Source organism: Hyperolius riggenbachi, chromosome 5 (genome assembly GCF_040937935.1).
Source record: "Hyperolius riggenbachi isolate aHypRig1 chromosome 5, aHypRig1.pri, whole genome shotgun sequence".
Taxonomy (NCBI): Eukaryota; Metazoa; Chordata; class Amphibia; order Anura; family Hyperoliidae; genus Hyperolius; species Hyperolius riggenbachi.
In genome coordinates this window covers 304,693,999-304,720,737 of record NC_090650.1, presented here as the reverse complement: position 1 = coordinate 304,720,737, position 26,739 = coordinate 304,693,999, and the positions used below count along the sequence as shown (strand labels likewise).

The 26,739-nt window shown below is 42.6% G+C and overlaps 1 protein-coding gene across 2 annotated transcripts in view; it reads left to right on the top strand.

Moving 5' to 3' along the window:
* The window catches only part of SEH1L (SEH1 like nucleoporin), a 91,519-nt gene that overhangs the window by 38,271 nt on the left and 26,509 nt on the right, over positions 1-26,739 (top strand). Inside the window, exon 9 of one of the 2 annotated variants that reach the window (XM_068237130.1) lies at positions 1,598-1,811. The exons of the other annotated variant lie outside the window; for it this stretch is intronic. Coding sequence (XP_068093231.1) covers positions 1,598-1,610 — 13 coding nt within the window. The 3' untranslated portion in view covers positions 1,611-1,811. Of the gene's footprint in view, positions 1-1,597; positions 1,812-26,739 lie in introns of those variants that run through there. 2 annotated transcript variants of the gene reach the window in all.

Sequence of the window (26,739 nt, the reverse complement as noted above, 5' to 3'; positions counted from 1 at the left end):
ACCGCCACCCTACGCCTTTTTAGTTTTCGCGATTGAAATTGCAGCGGCCGCAATTTCGATCGCGAAAATAGAGAAAACTAAAAGGCGTAGGGCGATGATTTAGGGGTCGCCAGAAAGAGGAGAAAGAGAGCTTTAAAATGATATCCAACTTTCCATAGTTACATCGTATTACACAGGGTGACTTTTTTTCAAAATAAGCAGCTCCATTCAGCAGAAAAAGTCGCCCTGTGTAGTACAATGTAACTATGGAAAGATGGATATCATTTTAAAGCTCTCTTTCTCCTCTTTCTGGCGACACCTAAACCGCAGCAGCTCCATTCAGCAGAAAAAGTCGCCCTGTGTAGTACAATGTAACTATGGAAAGATGGATATCATTTTAAAGCTCTCTTTCTCCTCTTTCTGGTGACATCTAAACCGCGGCCCTACGCCTTTTAGTTTTCTCTATTTTCGCGATTGAAATCGCTGCCGCGGAAATTTCAATCGCGAAAATAGTGAAAACTAAAAGGCGTAGGGCGGCGGTTTATATATCATTGGAAAGAGGAGAAAGAGAGCTTTAAAATGATATGCATCTTTCCATAGTTTCTGCACTGCTCAGTGTCCCTTTAATGTTCCTGCACCAGTGAGAATGCTAAAAAATGTAAGCAATGCAGCCTGCCGACCAAGGTCGGGAAAAACGAAACTAGCTGGTGGAGGGGGACTGGAGCAGCAGTGAGTGACTACGAGGGCACAGGATGGCTGCATGGGGCTGGTAGAAGCCCCAGGTAAGGGGATTTTTTTTTTTTTTTTTTTTTTTTTTGCTTGATAATTCCTTTAATAATAAAATGCATTTTAAACCACCGACAAGCAAGAAAATGCTCAATCTCTTTGATATCATTTTTTTCCCCCTACTTTTTCAGTTACAAAGTGCTTACTCTGTGGAGAAGATGAAAAATTATCTCCTTGGAGAAAACTCACGGGATGAAGGAATTGCTTACAGGCCCTGGGGTGGGTGGCTCATTGTTATGTAATCACAACACAAATATGCTATCGGTGTTGATATTTCCACATCCTTTGAAGCTCAATTAAACACAGTGGCTTTGCATTGTCAGGCATTGTGGTATTTAATTAACAGGCACCTGGCTGTGCACATCAGTACCATCCGTTTCAACACAGGTATTTTTGCAAGAAGCAGGTCTTCTCGCGCTTGCTCCAAAGCTGTGCAGCGCCTGCTTCCGGTGCCGCCATAGACCATCATGTTATTACAGCTATCGCTGAGCTGCAGGGAAAACACTGTAATTCAGGTGCCAGCAATAGTCCGACCCTGAATTACGCCAACAGAGGACCGGCTAGGTAATCAGTAGGGAAATATATTTGTTATATTCCTCTACTCTAGAGTAAGAACAAGTGACACTTGTTGGAGATACTACATATGTTTTGTCTTGCTTTGCTTTTGGAACTGTTATTTAACTGTTGGGTTTGGCTTTGTCCACATTGTAATGTGTTTTTCCCCCTCATGTCTAATATTTAAATAAAAAATGTTTTCTTCTGTTAGTAACACATTTTAACTGAGTGACACCTTGTTTTCCCCCCTTCCCTATTTGTATTGTGTTCTTAACAGACAGCACAGCTGATACCAAGCTAACCGGAGTAACTTGCTGTTTTTGCTGCTTGTTGCATGCACGTTGGATTGGATGCAGAATTCCTTTTTCTCCCCTTCCCAGTTTAAGTCATTCCAGGATATAAAGGAAGTCTTGTCACTACAGCTCCACAAATCATCTTGTGTATATTATTCATATTTTTGTGCTTTTTAAATAATAAAGTGTATCTACGTATATGTTGTTTCTGGTCACTTACATGGTTTGACAGTTGGATGGGGTATTAGACTATGACTAGGGAAGTAAATAGATTGTGAGCTCCTGGAAGGAATAGACAGAATGTGAAGATGACAGGGCTAAAATAATAAATAACAATAATATGAAATGGTGCAATAAATAGTGCAATAAATGCTATTTTGACAAGACCAGTAACATACTTTTATTTCAGTCAGGCCTGTACCTTTTTATTATTGTTAGGCCTGGAACCCACTAGCAGCACTGTGGGATCACAGACATAGCATTACATTAGCAGGAGCTTTTCAAATAACAAGCTCTTGGAAAAGCACTGCTTGTGGGTTCCAGGCCTTAAAGGGACCCTGAGCTCAGCCTAAAAATTCAATTTGTAGTTACCTGGGGCTACTTCCTGCCACCCATAGCCAGCGAGCTCCCCTGGCGTCCTCCAGGCTCCTCTCCCGGGTCCTGCTGGCAGCTCTGTCAATCAACAACTTCAGCCAAAAGCTGGCCATGCACACCCCTGCTGCACACGCTATACGAGTCCTCATGCCGGCCAGCGTGACGGTCCTGCGCTTGCACAGTTCAGTCTTAGAGAACTGCACATGCGCAGGACTCTTGCGCCGGCATGATTCGTAGCGGGTGTTCGCACGCCCATTGCCTATTTTTGGATCCGCCAGCCGGACTGGGAGAGGAGCCAGGAGGATGCCGGGGGATCTTCCAGGCTATGGGGGCTGGAGGAATCCCCAGGTAAGTCCAAATTGTGTTTTTAGGCTGAGCTCGGGGGTCCCTTTTAACCACTTGAGGACCGTGGGCTTTACCCCCCTTAAGGACCGGCCACTTTTTTTCCATTCAGACCACTGCAGCTTTCACTGTTTATTGCTCGCTCATACAACCTACCACCTAAATGAATTTTGGCTCCTTTTCTTCTCACTAATAAGGCTTTCTTTTGGTGCTATTTGATTGCTCCTGCGATTTTTACTTTTTATTATATTCATCAAAAAAGACATGAATTTTGGCATTTTTCAAATAAAGTAAAATTTCTATATACATGCAGCGCGAAAAATGTGGACAAACATGTTTTTGATTAAAAAAAAAACCCATTCAGTGTATATTTATTGGTTTGGGTAAAAGTTATAGCGTTTACAAACTATGGTGCAAAAAGTGAATTTTCCCATTTTCAAGCATCTATGACTTTTCTGACCACCTGACATGTTTCATGAGGGGCTAGAATTCCAGGATAGTATAAATACCCCCCAAATGACCCCATTTTGGAAAGAAGACATCCCAAAGTATTCACTGAGAGGCATAGTGAGTTCATAGAAGATATTAATTTTTGTCACAAGTAAGCGGAAAATGACACTTTGTGACCCAAAAAAAAAAAGTTTCCATTTCTTCTAACTTGCGACAAAAAAAAAAATGAAATCTGCCACGGACTCACCATGCCCCTAATTGAATACCTTGAAGTGTCTACTTTCCAAAATGGGGTCATTTGTGGGGTGTGTTTACTGTCCTCGCATTTTGGGGGGTGCTAATTTGTAAGCACCCCTGTAAAGCCTAAAGGTGCTCATTGGACTTTGGGCCCCTTAGCGCAGTTAGGCTGCAAAAAAGTGCCACACATGTGGTATTGCCGTACTCAGGAGAAGTAGTATAATGTGTTTTGGGGTGTATTTTTACACATACCGATGCTGGGTGGGAGAAATATCTCTGTAAATGACAATTTTTTAATTTTTTTTTACACACAATAGTCCATTTACAGAGATCTTTCTCCCACTCAGCATGGGTATGTGTAAAAATACACCCCAAAACACATTATACTACTTCTCCTGAGTACGGCGATACCACATGTGTGGCACTTTTTTGCACCCTAACTGCGCTAAGGGGCCCAAATTCCAATGAGTACCTTTAGGATTTCACAGATCATTTTGAGAAATTTCGTTTCAAGACTACTCCTCACGGTTTAGGGCCCCTAAAATGCCAGGACAGTATAGGAACCCCACAAATGACCCCATTTTAGAAAGAAGACACCCCAAGGTATTCTGTTAGTAGTACGGTGAGTTCATAGAAGATTTTATTTTTTGTCACAAGTTAGCGGAAAATGACACTTTGTGAAAAAAAACAATAAAAATCAATTTCCGCTAACTTGTGACAAAAAATAAAATCTTCTATGAACTCACCGTACTACTAACAGAATACCTTGGGGTGTCTTCTTTCTAAAATGGGGTCATTTGTGGGGTTCCTATACTGTCCTGGCATTTTAGGGGCCCTAAACCGTGAGGAGTAGTCTTGAAACGAAATTTCTCAAAATGATCTGTGAAATCCTAAAGGTACTCATTGGAATTTGGGCCCCTTAGCGCAGTTAGGGTGCAAAAAAGTGCCACACATGTGGTATCGCCGTACTCGGGAGAAGTAGTACAATGTGTTTTGGGGTGTATTTTTACAGATACCCATGCTGGGTGGGAGAAATACCTCTGTAAATGACAATCTTTTGATTTTTTTTTTTTTTTTACACACCATTGTTCATTTACAGAGTTATTTCTCCCACCCAGCATGGGTATCTGTAAAAATACACCCCAAAACACATTGTACTACTTCTCCCGAGTACGGCGATACCACACGTGTGGCACTTTTTTGCACCCTAACTGCGCTAAGGGGCCCAAATTCCAATGAGTACCTTTAGGATTTCACAGGTCATTTTGAGAAATTTTGTTTCAAGACTACTCCTCACGGTTTAGGGCCCCTAAAATGCCAGGACAGTATAGGAACCCCACAAATGACCCCATTTTAGAAAGAAGACACCCCAAGGTATTCTGTTAGTAGTACGGTGAGTTCATAGAAGATTTTATTTTTTGTCACAAGTTAGCGGAAATTGATTTTTATTGTTTTTTTTCACAAACTTGTGACAAAAAATAAAATCTTCTATGAACTCACCGTACTACTAACAGAATACCTTGGGGTGTCTTCTTTCTAAAATGGGGTCATTTGTGGGATTCCTATACTGTCCTGGCATTTTAGGGGCCCTAAACCGTGAGGAGTAGTCTTGAAACAAAATTTCTCAAAATGACCTGTGAAATCCTAAAGGTACTCATTGGAATTTGGGCCCCTTAGCGCAGTTAGGGTGCAAAAAAGTGCCACACATGTGGTATCGCCGTACTCGGGAGAAGTAGTACAATGTGTTTTGGGGTGTATTTTTACAGATACCCATGCTGGGTGGGAGAAATAACTCTGTAAATGAACAATGGTGTGTAAAAAAAAAAAAAATCAAAAGATTGTCATTTACAGAGGTATTTCTCCCACCCAGCATGGGTATCTGTAAAAATACACCCCAAAACACATTGTACTACTTCTCCCGAGTACGGCGATACCACATGATTGGCACTTTTTTTCAGCCTAACTGCGCTAAGGGGCCCAAAGTCCAATGAGTACCTTTAGGATTTCACAGGTCATTTTTGTTTCAAGACTACTCCTCACGGTTTAGGGCCCCTAAAATGCCAGGGCAGTATAGGAACCCCACTAATGACCCCATTTTAGAAAGAAGACACCCCAAGGTATTCCGTTAGGAGTATGGTGAGTTCATAGAAGTTTTTGTTTTTTTGTCACAAGTTAGCGGAAATTGATTTTAATTTTTTTTTCACAAAGTGTCATTTTCCGCTAACTTGTGACAAAAAATAAAATCTTCTATGAACTCACCATAGTCCTAACAGAATACCTTGGGGTGTCTTCTTTCTAAAATGGGGTCATTTGTGGGGTTCCTATACTGCCCTGGCATTTTAGGGGCCCTAAACCGTGAGGAGTAGTCTTGAAAGCAAATGTCGCAAAATGACCTGTGAAATCCTAAAGGTACTCATTGGACTTTGGGCCCCTTAGCGTACTTAAGGTGTAAAAAAGTGCCACATATGTGGTACCGCCGTACTCAGGAGAAGTAGTATAATGTGTTTTGGGGTGTATTTTTACACATACCCATGCTGGGTGGGAGAAATATCTCTGTAAATGACAATTGTTTGATTTTTTTTTACACACAATTGTCCATTTACAGAGAGATTTCTCCCACCCAGCATGGGTATGTGTAAAAATACACCCCAAAACACATTATACTACTTCTCCTGAGTACGGCTATACCACATGTGTGACACTTTTTTGCAGCCTAGGTGCGCTAAGGAGCCCAACGTCCTAATAACAGGTCATTTTGAGGCATTTGTTTTCTAGACTACTCCTCACGGTTTAGGGCCCCTAAAATGCCAGGGCAGTATAGGAACCCCACAAGTGACCCCATTTTTAGAAAGAAGACACCCCAAGGTATTCCGTTAGGTGTATGGCGAGTTCATAGAAGATTTTATTTTTTGTCACAAGTTAGTGAAAAATGACACTTTGTGGAAAAAAAAAAAAAAAAAATCAATTTCCACTAACTTTTGACAAAAAATAAAATCCTTCTATGAACTCGTCATACACCTAACAGAATACATTGGGGTGTCTGTTTTCTAAAATGGGGTCAGTTTGTGGGGTTCCTATACCGCCCTGGCATTTTACGGGCCCAAAACCGTGAGTAGTCTGGAAACCAAATGTCTCAAAATGACTGTTCAGGGGTATAAGCATCTGAAAATTTTGATGACAGTTGGTCTATGAGGGGGCAAATTTTGTGGAACCGGTCATAAGCAGGGTGGCCTTTTAGATGACAGGTTGTATTGGGCCTGATCTGATGGATAGGAGTGCTAGGGGGGTGACAGGAGGTGATTGATGGGTGTCTCAGGGGGTGGTTAGAGGGGAAAATAGATGCAATCAATGCACTGGGGAGGTGATCGGAAGGGGGTCTGAGGGGGATCTGAGGGTTTGGCTGAGTGATCAGGAGCCCACACGGGGCAAATAAGGGCCTCATCTGATGGGTAGGTGTGCTAGGGGGTGACAGGAGGTGATTGATGGGTGTCTCAAGGTGTGATTAGAGGGGGGAATAGATGCAAGCAATGCACTGGTGAGGTGATCAGGGCTGGGGTCTGAGGGCGTTCTGAGGGTATGGGCGGGTGATTGAGTGCCCTAGGGGCAGATAAGGGTCTAATCTGATGGGTAGCAGTGACAGGGGGTGATTGATGGGTAATTAGTGGGTGTTTGGAGGAGAGAACAGATGTAAACACTGCACTTGGGAGGTGATCTGATGTCGGATCTGCGGGCGATCTATTGGTGTGGGTGGGTGATCAGATTGCCCGCAAGGGGCAGGTTAGGGGCTGATTGATGGGTGGCAGTCACAGGGGGTGATGGATGGGTGGCAGTGACAGGGGGTGATTGATGGGTGATCAGTGGGTTATTACAGGGAAGGACAGATTTAAATAATGCCCTGGCGAATTGATAAGGGGGGGTCTGAGGGCAATCTGAGCGTGTAGGCGGGTGATTGGGTGCCCGCAAGGGGCAGATTAGGGTCTGATCTGATGGGTAACAGTGACAGGTGGTGATAGGGGGTGATTGATGGGTAATTAGTGGGTGTTTAGAGAAGACAATAGATGTAAACACTGCGCTTGGGTGGTGATCTGATGTCGGATCTGCGGGCGATCTATTGGTGTGGGTGGGTGATCAGATTGCCCGCAAGGGGCAGGTTAGGGGCTGATTGATGGGTGGCAGTGACAGGGGGTGATTGATGGGTGATTGACAGGTGATCAGGGGGGATAGATGCATACAGTACACAGGGGGGGGGGGGTCTGGGGAGAATCTGAGGGGTGGGGAGTTGATCAGGGGGGGGGGGGGGGTAAAAAAAATAGCGTTGACAGATAGTGACAGGGTGTGATTGATGGGTGATTAGGGGGGTGATTGGGTGCAAACAGGAGTCTGGGGGGTGGGCAGGGGGGGGTCTGAGGGGTGCTGTAGGCCATCTGGGGCAGGGGGGGGAGAAATCAGTGTGCTTGGGTGCGACATAGGGTGGCTGCAGCCTGCCCTGGTGGTCCCTCGGACACTGGGACCACCAGGGCAGGAGGCAGCCTGTATAATACACTTTGTAAACATTACAAAGTGTATTATACACTTTGTATGCGGCGATCGTCGGGTTAACATCCCGCCGGCGCTTCCGTATGGCCGGCGGGATGTTGCGGCGGGTGAGCGGAGACAGGCGCCGGCGGAGGATCGCGACACGGATGACGCGATCGCTCCGCCCATGCCCCTACAAGGACCGCCGCCATTTGTCAATACGGCGGTCCTTGCGGGGTCCACTTCCCGGCCGCCAATCGTCAATACGGCTGTCGGGAAGTGGTTAAAATAAATATGCATTTGGAGTTTCAGCAGGTTAGGGTATATAATGGGAGGCCACTCCCCTCGCATACCTATGAAACGGCTGCCGGGAGATTTGGGCGCAGGGTAAAGCCGATAAACTGCTCACCCTGCTCCTGCACAAGTCCCAGCAGTGTTAATTACAATTCCCCTTCCAAGCCACCATGGATAGTGGGGGAAAGGCGTAATTCGGCTTCCAGCTATTGCTGGCGTTCGAATGACTGTTTTTTTTATAGTAATTTGTGCTCCGTTTTTTGCACCCAAATTACTCACTGAGCGCTGCTATAGCTGTAATTCCTATTATGGCCTATGGTGGCGCTGGCTGCGCCTAAATCTTTTGCGCTGTTTTTACGGTGCTCTGCTATAGTTTGAGATTTACAAAATCCTCACAATTCAGAGACAGCATGCTGAGGCTTTAGTTGTGTAGTAGGAGTGGTTTACAGACAGCATGCAGGTAAACATGATCACACACAAACCCCCAAAACTATCTCCGTAGCACATCATACATATAGTTAGTCTCTCAGTGTTCAGCTATTTTTGTACGCCTTTTGCTGTCTTGATATTAACCACTAGATAAGTGTGCCTTTGTACTATATGCAGAGAATCTAATAATTTTGAAATAAGTCTTGCAATGACCTCAAAAATAATATATTCTCTGAAGAAAATACACACTGGCCCATATGCAATACATTTTTTCTCCTAGGAGATAGTTTTCATATACTCTATAAAATAAATTTTCAGCATTTTACAATTGAAAAAGTACCCAGATGTTGATGGAAAAGTACGATAAATTTTATTTTGGGTATTTTCTTGCTTGCTGGAGGCTGAAAATGCATTTTATGACAAGTTGTGAAAATATCACCTAGGTGCAAACTCAGGAGAAAAAGTGAATTGCATATGGGCCACTATATTTTGGTTAATATCAAGCAAATCAACAAAAGGGAGTTGAAAAATAGCAGAGACTCCACAGCCCAGACTCCGAGCCACCTCCACCCTCCCTAGTGAATAGTGGTCCCTCAGGGACACATGTAGAGAATGTGCAGTGCACTCCCCTGGCCGGCATGCTCCTCCTTCACTCTGAGCATCTGACTTCACCAGTGCAGTACATCCCTACTCTATTTCCCAGGTGGCATGTTCTGAGAGGTCACAGCCGCCATGTCAGAGATGAGACACACCGTGAGGAATAAGATGGAGGCTCACAGAGTGAAGAAGCAGCGCGCCAGACATACGAGTGTGCTTTGCTATATATACTCTGCAAGGGACCAATATTCTCATGGTGGTGGGGGGAGGTTCAGGGGCACTGAGCGACCTATGTACAGGATCTTCTCAAAAAAAATACACACAACTGAAATACACACAACTGAAGTAGTTCAAGCCTTTTATTGTTTTAATATTGATGATTTTGGCATACAGCTCATGAAAATCCAAAATTCCTATCTCAAAAAATTAGCATATTTCATCCGACCAATAAAAGAAAAGTGTTTTTAAAACAAAAAAGTCAACCTTCAAATAATTATGTTCAGTTATGCACTCAATACTTGGTCGGGAATCCTTTTGCAGAAATGACTGCTTCAATGCGGCGTGGCATGGAGGCAATCAGCCTGTGGCACTGCTCAGGTGTTATGGAGGCCCAGGATGCTTCGATAGCGGCCTTAAGCTCATCCAGGGTGTTGGGTCTTGCGTCTCTCAACTTTCTCTTCACAATATCCCACAGATTCTCTATGGGGTTCAGGTCAGGAGAGTTGGCAGGCCAATTGAGCACAGTAATACCATGGTCAGTAAACCATTTACCAGTGGTTTTGGCACTGTGAGCAGGTGCCAGGTCGTGCTGAAAAATGAAATCTTTATCTCCATAAAGCTTTTCAGCAGATGGAAGCATGAACCCACTTTTGAACCAGAAACAGCGGCAGAAGCGCCTGACCTGGGCTACAGAGAAGCAGCACTGGACTGTTGCTCAGTGGTCCAAAGTACTTTTTTCGGATGAAAGCAACTTTTACATGTCATTCGGAAATCAAGGTGCCAGAGTCTGGAGAAAGACTGGGGAGAGGGAAATGCAAAAATGCCTAAAGTCCAGTGTCAAGTACCCACAGTCAGTGATGGTCTGGGGTGCCATGTCAGCTGCTGGTGTTGGTCCACTCTGTTTTATCAAGGGCAGGGTCAATGCAGCTAGCTATCAGGATATTTTGGAGCACTTCATGCTTCCATCTGCTGAAAAGCTTTATGGAGATGAAGATTTCATTTTTCAGCACGACCTGGTACCTGCTCACAGTGCCAAAACCACTGGTAAATGGTTTACTTACCATGGTATTACTGTGCTCAATTGGCCTGCCAACTCTCCTGGCCTGAACCCCATAGAGAATCTGTAGGATATTGTGAAGAGAAAGTTGAGAGACGCAAGACCCAACACCCTGGATGAGCTTAAGGCCGCTATCGAAGCATCCTGGGCCTCCATAACACCTGAGCAGTGCCACAGGCTGATTGCCTCCATACCACGCCGCATTGAAGCAGTCATTTCTGCAAAAGGATTCCCGACCAAGTATTGAGTGCATAACTGAACATAATTATTTGAAGGTTGACTTTTTTTTTGTTTTAAAAACACTTTTCTTTTATTGGTCGGATGAAATATGCTAATTTTTTGAGATAGTAATTTTGGGTTTTCATGAGCTGTATGCCAAAATCATTAATATTAAGGCAATAAAAGGCTTGAACTACTTCAGTTGTGTGTATTTGAATCTAAAATATATGAAAGTCTAATGTTTATCAGTACATTACAGAAAATAATGAACTTTATCACAATATGCTAATTTTTTTAGAAGATCCTGTAATTTTTGCCCTGGGTCCTGTTGTAGCTAGGGCTGGTTCTGCATACCGAATATTTGTTGTATGCCCTGCTACTTGGAATTCAGCTCAGATACCCTTTAAGGAACTATATTTAAAATGTTTAGAGAGTAGATTCTCTAGATTAAGCACCAAACAAGCTGTGCCTGAAGGTTTGATGTACAAAATGAATTACTAAATATAAAGGATTGTCATGTTCTATTGACATACAGTGGTGTGAAAAACTATTTGCCCCCTTCCTGATTTCTTATTCTTTTGCATGTTTGTCACACTTAAATGTCACTTAAATGTTTCTGCTCATCAAAAACCGTTAACTATTAGTCAAAGATAACATAATTAAACACAAAATGCAGTTGTAAATGATGGTTTTTATTATTTAGTGAGAAAAATAACTCAAAACCTACATGGCCCTGTGTGAAAAAGAAATTGCCCCCTGAACCTAATAACTGGTTGGGCCACCCTTAGCAGCAATAACTGCAATCAAGCGTTTGCGATAACTTGCAACAAGTCTTTTACAGCACTCTGGAGGAATTTTGGCCCACTCATCTTTGCAGAATTGTTGTAATTCAGCTTTATTTGAGGGTTTTCTAGCATGAACCGCCTTTTTAAGGTCATGCCACAGCATCTCAATAGGATTCAGGTCAGGACTTTGACTAGGCCACTCCAAAGTCTCCATTTTGTTTTTCTTCAGCCATTCAGAGGTGGATTTGCTGGTGTGTTTTGCGTCATTGTCCTGCTGCAGCACCCAAGATCGCTTCAGCTTGAGTTGACAAACAGATGGCCGGACATTCTCCTTCAGGATTTTTTGGTAGACAGTAGAATTCATGGTTCCATCTATCACAGCAAGCCTTCCAGGTCCTGAAGCAGCAAAACAACCCCAGACCATCACACTACCACCACCATATTTTACTGTTGGTATGATGTTCTTTTGCTGAAATGCTGTGTTACTTCTACGCCAGATGTAACAGGACACACACCTTCCAAAAAGTTCAACTTTTGTCTCGTCGGTCCACAAGGTATTTTCTCAAAAGTCTTGCCAATCATTGAGATGTTTTTTTAGCAAAATTGAGACGAGCCTTAATGTTCTTTTTGCTTAAAAGTGGTTTGCGCCTTGGATATCTGCCAAGCAGACAGTTTTTGCCCAGTCTCTTATGGTGGAGTCATGAACAATGACCTTAATTGAGGCAAGTGAGTCCTGCAGTTCTTTAGATGTTGTCCTGGGGTCTTTTGTGGCCTCTCGGATGAGTTTTCTCTGCGCTCTTGGGGTAATTTTGGTCGGCCAGCTACTCCTGGGAAGGTTCATCACTGTTCCATGTTTTTGCCATTTGTGGATAATGGCTCTCACTGTGGTTCGCTGGAGTCCCAAAGCTTTAGAAATGGCTTTATAACCTTTACCAGACTGATAGATCTCAATTACAGTACTTTTGTTCTCATTTGTTCCTGAATTTCTTTGAAACTTGGCATGATGTCTAGCTATTGAGGTGCTTTTGGTCTACTTCTCTGTGTCAGATAGCTCCTATTTAAGTGATTTCTTGATTGAAACAGGTGTGGCAGTAATCAGGCCTGGGGGTGACTACAGAAATTGAACTCAGGTGTGATAAACCACAGTTAAGTTATTTTTTAACAAGGGGGGGCAATCACTTTTTCACACAGGGCCATGTAGATTTGGAGTTGTTTTTTCTCACTAAATAATAAAAACTGTCATTTAAAACTGCATTTTGTGTTCAATCATGTTATCTTTGACTAATAGTTAACGGTTTTTGATGAGCAGAAACATTCAAGTGTGACAAACATGCAAAAGAATAAGAAATCAGGAAGGGGGCAAATAGTTTTTCACACCACTGTAATTGACTATGCACTAGATAGTCACTAATATTTTGATACCACAAACGAATGTATGATGTAGAGGAATGTTTCTCAAAGGGATTTCCACTTTGTTTTCAGAAGCTTCACTGAAAAGTCATAGAAAAAAATATTATAATTTATATAGTATGTAAACATATTTCATGTATTGCATTTGCATTTTGGTATAAAGGTTACATATTTAGGAATACAACAGGAGAAGATGGTAGCGCTTCCAAATGCAGGCATGCAGTTGACCAGCTGCATAGATGTGCAGAGCCTACACATGGGCTGATTACACAACTTGCATTTAAAACAGATGCAACAAATGGAGGACTTTAGCTTCCAATAAACAGTTTGCGTGCAGATTGTTCAGTACTAGACTCTTCCACCACGTTGGGGGGTCCTCAGAAAAATGTAAGTCTACTTTGGGCTAGCTGCATCCATATGTATCAATTTGCATTCAATTTTAGCTTAAAGGTTAACTAGCTTAAAATGATCCAGAGATAACTAAAAAGCATGTTTTTTACTTACCCGGTGCTTCCTCCAGCCCCATAAACATGGATGCGTCCCTCGCTGTTCATGCTAAACTGCAATCTGCTCCGGTAAGCAGCTGTGTGACGTCAGCAGGGGGCTAACATCACTTGGTCAAAATGAGCCATCTCCCGGGGTTTTATTGCGGCTAAACGGAGGCACACCGCAGGAGGCACACGTGAGGACGGCGAGTGACACAGCCATGCTTATGGGGCTGGAGGAAGCATTAGGTAATCAAAAAAAATGCTTTTTAATCATCTCTGGATAAGTAAAAAAAACATGCTTTTTAACCACTTTACCCCCACCCGTACGAATTTCTCCGCCCCTTTTTCCATCCTTTAACCCCCAGGGACGGAGAAATCCGTACTTTCCGCGCTCCCGCCGCTGCCCCTGCTCTCTCTAGCGCGCATTCCCGCGGGTAAACACGCCGCCGGCCTCTCGCCCGGAGATCAATGAACGGGAAAATCCATTCTTGTTCATTGATCTAAGCCCCGCAATGATCCGCTGCTTCTCCGCTAAGCAGCGCGATCATTGTGAAAAAAAACAAACACTCACAGCCTCCTAGTACTTCCTCCAAGCGTCCGGAAAGACGCTTGGAGGTCGCATTAAACAAATAGTTACTGTTGCCATCTTGTGGCCAAATAGTAAAACTACACCCTAAAGCATTTTTCCCATACAAATAGATTAATTAAACACAAAAAATTAACTCATTACCTCCCACACTCCCCATTTTTTTTTGGGGGGGGGGGGGGGGGGGGGGGGTAATTAAAAAAAAAATTAAAAAATTTACAATTAAAAAAAATACATAAATAGATACCTTAGAGACTGAACTTTTTAAATATTTATGTCAGGAGGGTACAACACTGTTACTTTATAAACTATCGGCTTGTAATTAGGGATGGATGCAAAACAGAAAAAAAATGCACCTTTATTTCCAAATAAAATATTGGCGCCAAACATTGTGATAGGGACATAATTTAAACGGTTTTATAAGCGGGACAAATGGGCAAATACATTTCATGGGTTTTAATTACAGTAGCATGCATTATTTAAAAACTATAATGGCCGAAAACTGAAAAATAATGAATTTTTTCCCACATTTTTCCTATTTTCCCATTAAAACATATTTAGAATAAAATAATTCTTGGCATAATGTCCCACCTAAAGAAAACCTAATTGGTGGCGGAAAAAACAAGATTTAGTTCATTTCATTGTGATAAGTAATGATAAAGTTATAGACGAATGAATGGAAGGAGCGCTGAAAGGTGAAAATTGCTCTGGTGCTCAAGGGGTAAAACCCCTCAGTGGTGAAGTGATTAATCATCTCTGGGTCACCTTAAAGGACAACCAAGGTGACATAAGATAGACATGTGTATGTACAGTGCAAAACCTACAAATAACTATGCTGTGTTTTTTTTTTTCTCTCTCTGCCTGAAAAAAGTTAATCAGGTGTGTAAGTGACAGTCTCTATCCAGGTCAGACTACAGGGAGTGCAGAATTATTAGGCAAATTAGTATTTTGACCACATCATCCTCTTTATGCATGTTGTCTTACTCTAAGCTGTATAGGCTTGAAAGCCTACTACCAATTAAGCATATTAGGTGATGTGCATCTCTGTAAAGAGAAGGGGTGTGGTCTAATGACATCAACACCCTATATCAGGTGTGCATAATTATTAGGCAACTTCCTTTCCTTTGGCAAAATGGGTCAAAAGAAGGACTTGACAGGCCCAGAAAAGTCAAAAATAGTGAGGTATCTTGCAAAGGGATGCAGCACTCTTAAAATTGCAAAGCTTCTGAAGCGTGATCATCGAACAATCAAGCGTTTCATTCAAAATAGTCAACAGGATCGCGAGAAGCGTGTGGAAAAACCAAGGCGCAAAATAACTGCCCATGAACTGAGAAAAGTCAAGCATGCAGCTGCCAAGATGCCACTTGCCACCAGTTTGGCCATATTTCAGAGCTGCAACATCACTGGAGTGTCCAAAAGCACAAGGTGTGCAATACTCAGAGACATGGCCAAGGTAAGAAAGGCTGAAAGACGACCACCACTGAACAAGACACAAGCTGAAACGTCAAGACTGGGCCAAGAAATATCTCAAGACCGATTTTTCTAAGGTTTTATGGACTGATGAAATGAGTGAGTCTTGATGGGCCAGATGGATGGGCCCGTGGCTATATTGGTAAAGGGCAGAGAGCTCCAGTCCGACTCAGACACCTGCAAGGTGGAGGTGGAGTACTGGTTTGGGCTGGTATCATCAAAGATGAGCTTGTGGGGCCTTTTCGGGTTGAGGATGGAGTCAAGCTCAACTCCCAGTCCTACTGCCAGTGTCTGGAAAACACCTTCTTCAAGCAGTGGTACAGGAAGAAGTCTGCATCCTTCAAGAAAAACATGATTTTCATGCAGGACAATGCTCCATCACACACGTCCAAGTACTCCACAGCGTGGCTGGCAAGAAAGGGTATAAAAGAAGAAAAACTAATGACATGGCCTCCTTGTTCACCTTATCTAAACTCCATTGAGAACCTGTGGTCCATCAAAAAAATGTGAGATTTACAATGAGGGAAAACAGTACACCTCTCTGAACAGTGTCTGGGAGGCTGTGGTTGCTGCTGCACGCAATGTTGATGGTGAACAGATCAAAACACTGACAGAATCCATAGATGGCAGGCTGCTTTTGAGTGTCCTTGCAAAGAAAGGTGGCTATTTTGGTCACTGATTTGTTTTTGTTTTGTTTTTGAATGTCAGAAATGTATATTTGTGAATGTTGAGATATTATATTGGTTTCACTGGTAAAAATAAATAATTGAAATGGGTATATATTTGTTTTTTGTTAAGTTGCCTAATAATTATGCACAGTAATAGTCACCTGCACACACAGATATCCCCCTAAAATAGCTAAAACTAAAAACAAACTAAAAACTACTTTCAAAAATATTCAGCTTTGATATTAATGAGTTTTTTGGGTTCATTGAGAACATGGTTGTTGTTCAATAATAAAATTATTCCTCAAAAATACCACTTGCCTAATAATTCTGCACTCCCTGTATAGCATAACCCTCGCTGATAAGTAATTACCGCCATAAAACACTTTTGTCAGTAAATGGCTTCTGAAAGCCGCAAAGAGATAAAAAGGGTCAATAATTCATAGATTTGAGCTCTGGCATACTGCAATGAAGGGAGTCATTGAGCAGAGACAATGAAACAGTTAAATCTTAAACTAGATATAGGGGGGGCGTGTCCGGATGTTAGAGGAAGAAGACGTGCACTCCTGAGGCTCCGTAACCATCCTGCAAAAATCCTCCAAAAAAGGCAATTTTCATTCATCTAATACCGGCGGCTGGTTTCCTGAGGGTGTTGGGTGTCGAACGAGGTGTCATGCCCCCAAAAAAAGCTGGAAACCAAAACTCTACAGACGCATGTAACTCATGCACGCAGTGCTGCCACATGACCAGCAGCCGCCATAACACAGTCATGATGGCGGAGGCCGGAGAGGAGCCGCACTCGTCCGCAAGCACAGCAGTCATCCTGGAAGCAATTACTGCCTCCCGAGTTGCCCTCACCACCAAGCTGGACAAGGTTGAGGCAGACATCCAGTTACTCCGCCAGGACATGGACAAGCTCAGGGCGCGAACAGCGGAGGTTGAGTGCCGAGTCTCAGACAATGAAGATACAACTGCCACACATACCACTGACATCAGAACCCTCAAACAGCAGGTGAAACAGCTCATGGACCGCTCGGTGGATGCAGAGAATAGGCTCCGGCGCAACAACGTACGAGTCCTGGGGCTGCCGGAAGGAATTGAAGGAGACAACCCAGCAGAGTTTGCGGAGGTATTCTTCAAATCCCTTTTGGGCCTAACAAATCTCCCACCCACATACGTAGTTGAAAGGGCTCATAGAGTCCCCTCTCGCCCGCTCCCACCTGGCTCTCTCCCGCATCCATTCCTGGCGCGGCTCCTAAATTACAAAGACCGAGACTTAATCCTAACAGAAGCCAGAAAGCAGCAAGAGCTTGTATACGAAAATGCGAAAGTTATGCTCTTCCCAGATTTCTCCGCTGAAATTCAAAAACAGCGCAAATCCTTTATGGAGGTCAAGAAACGCCTGCGGGGAAAAGAATTAAAATACAGCATGCTTTTCCCTTCAAAGCTTCGAGTGGTACATGGGGGCTCCACAAAATTTTTTGACCACCCTCAGGACGTCATTGACTGGCTAGACACCATCTGATCGGGTATAGTGCTTCCCCCTTTCTAAGCCTGTGTTGATAAGTATAGTATTGCCGCTCTAATTATTGATCATTATATATGCTATACCATGTGCTCTCGTATTCAGTATTATGTTGTCTTTTACCGTTAATGAATGCATATTACGGATCTCGGGACTGCCTAAGGACACTACTACCTACTTTCTTGGGCACCCAGGGTCTTAATATAACATCCAGGTGCTAATGTTACTGTTTGTTGGGATACAAGGCTGCGTACTTTCTTTCTTTGGTATTGTAGCAGGGGTTATGTTATACATATGCTTGTTGCGTATGGGGTTAATGTGTGTACTTTTTATAATGACCATCGCCATCTTTTTCCCTCCCTCCATGCATGCTGTTTCTGCCGCCACTCCCTCCCTGCCATGGCCTCCCGCCATAATGTACCGCATCACACGCCCACACATATGTGCTGCTGAGTCAGGATGGAGACCCCTCTGAGAGTAATCTCGTGGAATGTTAGGGGCCTCGGCTCCGCATTCAAGCGCTCTCTAATGTTTCAGTACGTTCAAAAGTATAAGCCACACATACTTATCCTACTTGAGAACCACATGATTGGTGACCGTCTCCGCTCGCTACGTCGCTCATGGACTCAGGTCTTCCATTCCACTTTCTCCACTTTCTCGAGGTGCGTCTCCATCCTGATCAGCAAGGCCATAGCCTGCAAACGCCTTTCCTCGGAGGTTGATAAGGACGGCAGATACGTTATCCTAAAGCTACAAATTCATAATGAGACATACTGCCTTATAGGCGTACTGTATATGCACCTCCTAACCTCCAACCTCCACTGTTTATGGAACTTAGTGCTAAAATTTCTAAATTTCTCCCTGCAAAACTACTCCTTATAGGAGATTATAATGCAATCTTAGACCCGGCACGCGATACCTCTAACCCCACCAGATCTGCAAACCCAGAATTAGTTAACTGGGCTTCCGCCCTCTCCCTAACTGAACTATGGAGGTGGAAGAACTCCTCCAAAACCTCATACTCATATTTTTCCACAACCCACAAATCCGCCTCTCGGATCGATCTGGCGTTTGGAAATGCAGATCTCCTGACTAGTGTCACCTCTGCCAACTATCTTCCAAGCGGGCTTTCAGACCACGCCCCGCTTGAAATTAACATTTCCCTTAAATACACTGCTAATAAAGGTATCTGGAGGCTTGACCCATAGTGGATCTCAGACGACAATATAAGTAAACATGTCACCGATTTTGTACGCCTTTTGCTGTCTTGATATTAACCACTAGATAAGTGTGCCTTTGTACTATATGCAGAGAATCTAATAATTTTGAAATAAGTCTTGCAATGACCTCAAAAATAATATATTCTCTGAAGAAAATACACACTGGCCCATATGCAATACATTTTTTCTCCTAGGAGATAGTTTTCATATACTCTATAAAATAAATTTTCAGCATTTTACAATTGAAAAAGTACCCAGATGTTGATGGAAAAGTACGATAAATTTTATTTTGGGTATTTTCTTGCTTGCTGGAGGCTGAAAATGCATTTTATGACAAGTTGTGAAAATATCACCTAGGTGCAAACTCAGGAGAAAAAGTGAATTGCATATGGGCCACTATATTTTGGTTAATATCAAGCAAATCAACAAAAGGGAGTTGAAAAATAGCAGAGACTCCACAGCCCAGACTCCGAGCCACCTCCACCCTCCCTAGTGAATAGTGGTCCCTCAGGGACACATGTAGAGAATGTGCAGTGCACTCCCCTGGCCGGCATGCTCCTCCTTCACTCTGAGCATCTGACTTCACCAGTGCAGTACATCCCTACTCTATTTCCCAGGTGGCATGTTCTGAGAGGTCACAGCCGCCATGTCAGAGATGAGACACACCGTGAGGAATAAGATGGAGGCTCACAGAGTGAAGAAGCAGCGCGCCAGACATACGAGTGTGCTTTGCTATATATACTCTGCAAGGGACCAATATTCTCATGGTGGTGGGGGGAGGTTCAGGGGCACTGAGCGACCTATGTACAGGATCTTCTCAAAAAAAATACACACAACTGAAATACACACAACTGAAGTAGTTCAAGCCTTTTATTGTTTTAATATTGATGATTTTGGCATACAGCTCATGAAAATCCAAAATTCCTATCTCAAAAAATTAGCATATTTCATCCGACCAATAAAAGAAAAGTGTTTTTAAAACAAAAAAGTCAACCTTCAAATAATTATGTTCAGTTATGCACTCAATACTTGGTCGGGAATCCTTTTGCAGAAATGACTGCTTCAATGCGGCGTGGCATGGAGGCAATCAGCCTGTGGCACTGCTCAGGTGTTATGGAGGCCCAGGATGCTTCGATAGCGGCCTTAAGCTCATCCAGGGTGTTGGGTCTTGCGTCTCTCAACTTTCTCTTCACAATATCCCACAGATTCTCTATGGGGTTCAGGTCAGGAGAGTTGGCAGGCCAATTGAGCACAGTAATACCATGGTCAGTAAACCATTTACCAGTGGTTTTGGCACTGTGAGCAGGTGCCAGGTCGTGCTGAAAAATGAAATCTTTATCTCCATAAAGCTTTTCAGCAGATGGAAGCATGAACCCACTTTTGAACCAGAAACAGCGGCAGAAGCGCCTGACCTGGGCTACAGAGAAGCAGCACTGGACTGTTGCTCAGTGGTCCAAAGTACTTTTTTCGGATGAAAGCAACTTTTACATGTCATTCGGAAATCAAGGTGCCAGAGTCTGGAGAAAGACTGGGGAGAGGGAAATGCAAAAATGCCTAAAGTCCAGTGTCAAGTACCCACAGTCAGTGATGGTCTGGGGTGCCATGTCAGCTGCTGGTGTTGGTCCACTCTGTTTTATCAAGGGCAGGGTCAATGCAGCTAGCTATCAGGATATTTTGGAGCACTTCATGCTTCCATCTGCTGAAAAGCTTTATGGAGATGAAGATTTCATTTTTCAGCACGACCTGGTACCTGCTCACAGTGCCAAAACCACTGGTAAATGGTTTACTTACCATGGTATTACTGTGCTCAATTGGCCTGCCAACTCTCCTGGCCTGAACCCCATAGAGAATCTGTAGGATATTGTGAAGAGAAAGTTGAGAGACGCAAGACCCAACACCCTGGATGAGCTTAAGGCCGCTATCGAAGCATCCTGGGCCTCCATAACACCTGAGCAGTGCCACAGGCTGATTGCCTCCATACCACGCCGCATTGAAGCAGTCATTTCTGCAAAAGGATTCCCGACCAAGTATTGAGTGCATAACTGAACATAATTATTTGAAGGTTGACTTTTTTTTTGTTTTAAAAACACTTTTCTTTTATTGGTCGGATGAAATATGCTAATTTTTTGAGATAGTAATTTTGGGTTTTCATGAGCTGTATGCCAAAATCATTAATATTAAGGCAATAAAAGGCTTGAACTACTTCAGTTGTGTGTATTTGAATCTAAAATATATGAAAGTCTAATGTTTATCAGTACATTACAGAAAATAATGAACTTTATCACAATATGCTAATTTTTTTAGAAGATCCTGTAATTTTTGCCCTGGGTCCTGTTGTAGCTAGGGCTGGTTCTGCATACCGAATATTTGTTGTATGCCCTGCTACTTGGAATTCAGCTCAGATACCCTTTAAGGAACTATATTTAAAATGTTTAGAGAGTAGATTCTCTAGATTAAGCACCAAACAAGCTGTGCCTGAAGGTTTGATGTACAAAATGAATTACTAAATATAAAGGATTGTCATGTTCTATTGACATACAGTGGTGTGAAAAACTATTTGCCCCCTTCCTGATTTCTTATTCTTTTGCATGTTTGTCACACTTAAATGTCACTTAAATGTTTCTGCTCATCAAAAACCGTTAACTATTAGTCAAAGATAACATAATTAAACACAAAATGCAGTTGTAAATGATGGTTTTTATTATTTAGTGAGAAAAATAACTCAAAACCTACATGGCCCTGTGTGAAAAAGAAATTGCCCCCTGAACCTAATAACTGGTTGGGCCACCCTTAGCAGCAATAACTGCAATCAAGCGTTTGCGATAACTTGCAACAAGTCTTTTACAGCACTCTGGAGGAATTTTGGCCCACTCATCTTTGCAGAATTGTTGTAATTCAGCTTTATTTGAGGGTTTTCTAGCATGAACCGCCTTTTTAAGGTCATGCCACAGCATCTCAATAGGATTCAGGTCAGGACTTTGACTAGGCCACTCCAAAGTCTCCATTTTGTTTTTCTTCAGCCATTCAGAGGTGGATTTGCTGGTGTGTTTTGCGTCATTGTCCTGCTGCAGCACCCAAGATCGCTTCAGCTTGAGTTGACAAACAGATGGCCGGACATTCTCCTTCAGGATTTTTTGGTAGACAGTAGAATTCATGGTTCCATCTATCACAGCAAGCCTTCCAGGTCCTGAAGCAGCAAAACAACCCCAGACCATCACACTACCACCACCATATTTTACTGTTGGTATGATGTTCTTTTGCTGAAATGCTGTGTTACTTCTACGCCAGATGTAACAGGACACACACCTTCCAAAAAGTTCAACTTTTGTCTCGTCGGTCCACAAGGTATTTTCTCAAAAGTCTTGCCAATCATTGAGATGTTTTTTTAGCAAAATTGAGACGAGCCTTAATGTTCTTTTTGCTTAAAAGTGGTTTGCGCCTTGGATATCTGCCAAGCAGACAGTTTTTGCCCAGTCTCTTATGGTGGAGTCATGAACAATGACCTTAATTGAGGCAAGTGAGTCCTGCAGTTCTTTAGATGTTGTCCTGGGGTCTTTTGTGGCCTCTCGGATGAGTTTTCTCTGCGCTCTTGGGGTAATTTTGGTCGGCCAGCTACTCCTGGGAAGGTTCATCACTGTTCCATGTTTTTGCCATTTGTGGATAATGGCTCTCACTGTGGTTCGCTGGAGTCCCAAAGCTTTAGAAATGGCTTTATAACCTTTACCAGACTGATAGATCTCAATTACAGTACTTTTGTTCTCATTTGTTCCTGAATTTCTTTGAAACTTGGCATGATGTCTAGCTATTGAGGTGCTTTTGGTCTACTTCTCTGTGTCAGATAGCTCCTATTTAAGTGATTTCTTGATTGAAACAGGTGTGGCAGTAATCAGGCCTGGGGGTGACTACAGAAATTGAACTCAGGTGTGATAAACCACAGTTAAGTTATTTTTTAACAAGGGGGGGCAATCACTTTTTCACACAGGGCCATGTAGATTTGGAGTTGTTTTTTCTCACTAAATAATAAAAACTGTCATTTAAAACTGCATTTTGTGTTCAATCATGTTATCTTTGACTAATAGTTAACGGTTTTTGATGAGCAGAAACATTCAAGTGTGACAAACATGCAAAAGAATAAGAAATCAGGAAGGGGGCAAATAGTTTTTCACACCACTGTAATTGACTATGCACTAGATAGTCACTAATATTTTGATACCACAAACGAATGTATGATGTAGAGGAATGTTTCTCAAAGGGATTTCCACTTTGTTTTCAGAAGCTTCACTGAAAAGTCATAGAAAAAAATATTATAATTTATATAGTATGTAAACATATTTCATGTATTGCATTTGCATTTTGGTATAAAGGTTACATATTTAGGAATACAACAGGAGAAGATGGTAGCGCTTCCAAATGCAGGCATGCAGTTGACCAGCTGCATAGATGTGCAGAGCCTACACATGGGCTGATTACACAACTTGCATTTAAAACAGATGCAACAAATGGAGGACTTTAGCTTCCAATAAACAGTTTGCGTGCAGATTGTTCAGTACTAGACTCTTCCACCACGTTGGGGGGTCCTCAGAAAAATGTAAGTCTACTTTGGGCTAGCTGCATCCATATGTATCAATTTGCATTCAATTTTAGCTTAAAGGTTAACTAGCTTAAAATGATCCAGAGATAACTAAAAAGCATGTTTTTTACTTACCCGGTGCTTCCTCCAGCCCCATAAACATGGATGCGTCCCTCGCTGTTCATGCTAAACTGCAATCTGCTCCGGTAAGCAGCTGTGTGACGTCAGCAGGGGGCTAACATCACTTGGTCAAAATGAGCCATCTCCCGGGGTTTTATTGCGGCTAAACGGAGGCACACCGCAGGAGGCACACGTGAGGACGGCGAGTGACACAGCCATGCTTATGGGGCTGGAGGAAGCATTAGGTAATCAAAAAAAATGCTTTTTAATCATCTCTGGATAAGTAAAAAAAACATGCTTTTTAACCACTTTACCCCCACCCGTACGAATTTCTCCGCCCCTTTTTCCATCCTTTAACCCCCAGGGACGGAGAAATCCGTACTTTCCGCGCTCCCGCCGCTGCCCCTGCTCTCTCTAGCGCGCATTCCCGCGGGTAAACACGCCGCCGGCCTCTCGCCCGGAGATCAATGAACGGGAAAATCCATTCTTGTTCATTGATCTAAGCCCCGCAATGATCCGCTGCTTCTCCGCTAAGCAGCGCGATCATTGTGAAAAAAAACAAACACTCACAGCCTCCTAGTACTTCCTCCAAGCGTCCGGAAAGACGCTTGGAGGTCGCATTAAACAAATAGTTACTGTTGCCATCTTGTGGCCAAATAGTAAAACTACACCCTAAAGCATTTTTCCCATACAAATAGATTAATTAAACACAAAAAATTAACTCATTACCTCCCACACTCCCCATTTTTTTTTGGGGGGGGGGGGGGGGGGGGGGTAATTAAAAAAAAAATTAAAAAATTTACAATTAAAAAAAATACATAAATAGATACCTTAGAGACTGAACTTTTTAAATATTTATGTCAGGAGGGTACAACACTGTTACTTTATAAACTATCGGCTTGTAATTAGGGATGGATGCAAAACAGAAAAAAAATGCACCTTTATTTCCAAATAAAATATTGGCGCCAAACATTGTGATAGGGACATAATTTAAACGGTTTTATAAGCGGGACAAATGGGCAAATACATTTCATGGGTTTTAATTACAGTAGCATGCATTATTTAAAAACTATAATGGCCGAAAACTGAAAAATAATGAATTTTTTCCCACATTTTTCCTATTTTCCCATTAAAACATATTTAGAATAAAATAATTCTTGGCATAATGTCCCACCTAAAGAAAACCTAATTGGTGGCGGAAAAAACAAGATTTAGTTCATTTCATTGTGATAAGTAATGATAAAGTTATAGACGAATGAATGGAAGGAGCGCTGAAAGGTGAAAATTGCTCTGGTGCTCAAGGGGTAAAACCCCTCAGTGGTGAAGTGATTAATCATCTCTGGGTCACCTTAAAGGACAACCAAGGTGACATAAGATAGACATGTGTATGTACAGTGCAAAACCTACAAATAACTATGCTGTGTTTTTTTTTTTCTCTCTCTGCCTGAAAAAAGTTAATCAGGTGTGTAAGTGACAGTCTCTATCCAGGTCAGACTACAGGGAGTGCAGAATTATTAGGCAAATTAGTATTTTGACCACATCATCCTCTTTATGCATGTTGTCTTACTCTAAGCTGTATAGGCTTGAAAGCCTACTACCAATTAAGCATATTAGGTGATGTGCATCTCTGTAAAGAGAAGGGGTGTGGTCTAATGACATCAACACCCTATATCAGGTGTGCATAATTATTAGGCAACTTCCTTTCCTTTGGCAAAATGGGTCAAAAGAAGGACTTGACAGGCCCAGAAAAGTCAAAAATAGTGAGGTATCTTGCAAAGGGATGCAGCACTCTTAAAATTGCAAAGCTTCTGAAGCGTGATCATCGAACAATCAAGCGTTTCATTCAAAATAGTCAACAGGATCGCGAGAAGCGTGTGGAAAAACCAAGGCGCAAAATAACTGCCCATGAACTGAGAAAAGTCAAGCATGCAGCTGCCAAGATGCCACTTGCCACCAGTTTGGCCATATTTCAGAGCTGCAACATCACTGGAGTGTCCAAAAGCACAAGGTGTGCAATACTCAGAGACATGGCCAAGGTAAGAAAGGCTGAAAGACGACCACCACTGAACAAGACACAAGCTGAAACGTCAAGACTGGGCCAAGAAATATCTCAAGACCGATTTTTCTAAGGTTTTATGGACTGATGAAATGAGTGAGTCTTGATGGGCCAGATGGATGGGCCCGTGGCTATATTGGTAAAGGGCAGAGAGCTCCAGTCCGACTCAGACACCTGCAAGGTGGAGGTGGAGTACTGGTTTGGGCTGGTATCATCAAAGATGAGCTTGTGGGGCCTTTTCGGGTTGAGGATGGAGTCAAGCTCAACTCCCAGTCCTACTGCCAGTGTCTGGAAAACACCTTCTTCAAGCAGTGGTACAGGAAGAAGTCTGCATCCTTCAAGAAAAACATGATTTTCATGCAGGACAATGCTCCATCACACACGTCCAAGTACTCCACAGCGTGGCTGGCAAGAAAGGGTATAAAAGAAGAAAAACTAATGACATGGCCTCCTTGTTCACCTTATCTAAACTCCATTGAGAACCTGTGGTCCATCAAAAAAATGTGAGATTTACAATGAGGGAAAACAGTACACCTCTCTGAACAGTGTCTGGGAGGCTGTGGTTGCTGCTGCACGCAATGTTGATGGTGAACAGATCAAAACACTGACAGAATCCATAGATGGCAGGCTGCTTTTGAGTGTCCTTGCAAAGAAAGGTGGCTATTTTGGTCACTGATTTGTTTTTGTTTTGTTTTTGAATGTCAGAAATGTATATTTGTGAATGTTGAGATATTATATTGGTTTCACTGGTAAAAATAAATAATTGAAATGGGTATATATTTGTTTTTTGTTAAGTTGCCTAATAATTATGCACAGTAATAGTCACCTGCACACACAGATATCCCCCTAAAATAGCTAAAACTAAAAACAAACTAAAAACTACTTTCAAAAATATTCAGCTTTGATATTAATGAGTTTTTTGGGTTCATTGAGAACATGGTTGTTGTTCAATAATAAAATTATTCCTCAAAAATACCACTTGCCTAATAATTCTGCACTCCCTGTATAGCATAACCCTCGCTGATAAGTAATTACCGCCATAAAACACTTTTGTCAGTAAATGGCTTCTGAAAGCCGCAAAGAGATAAAAAGGGTCAATAATTCATAGATTTGAGCTCTGGCATACTGCAATGAAGGGAGTCATTGAGCAGAGACAATGAAACAGTTAAATCTTAAACTAGATATAGGGGGGCGTGTCCGGATGTTAGAGGAAGAAGACGTGCACTCCTGAGGCTCCGTAACCATCCTGCAAAAATCCTCCAAAAAAAGGCAATTTTC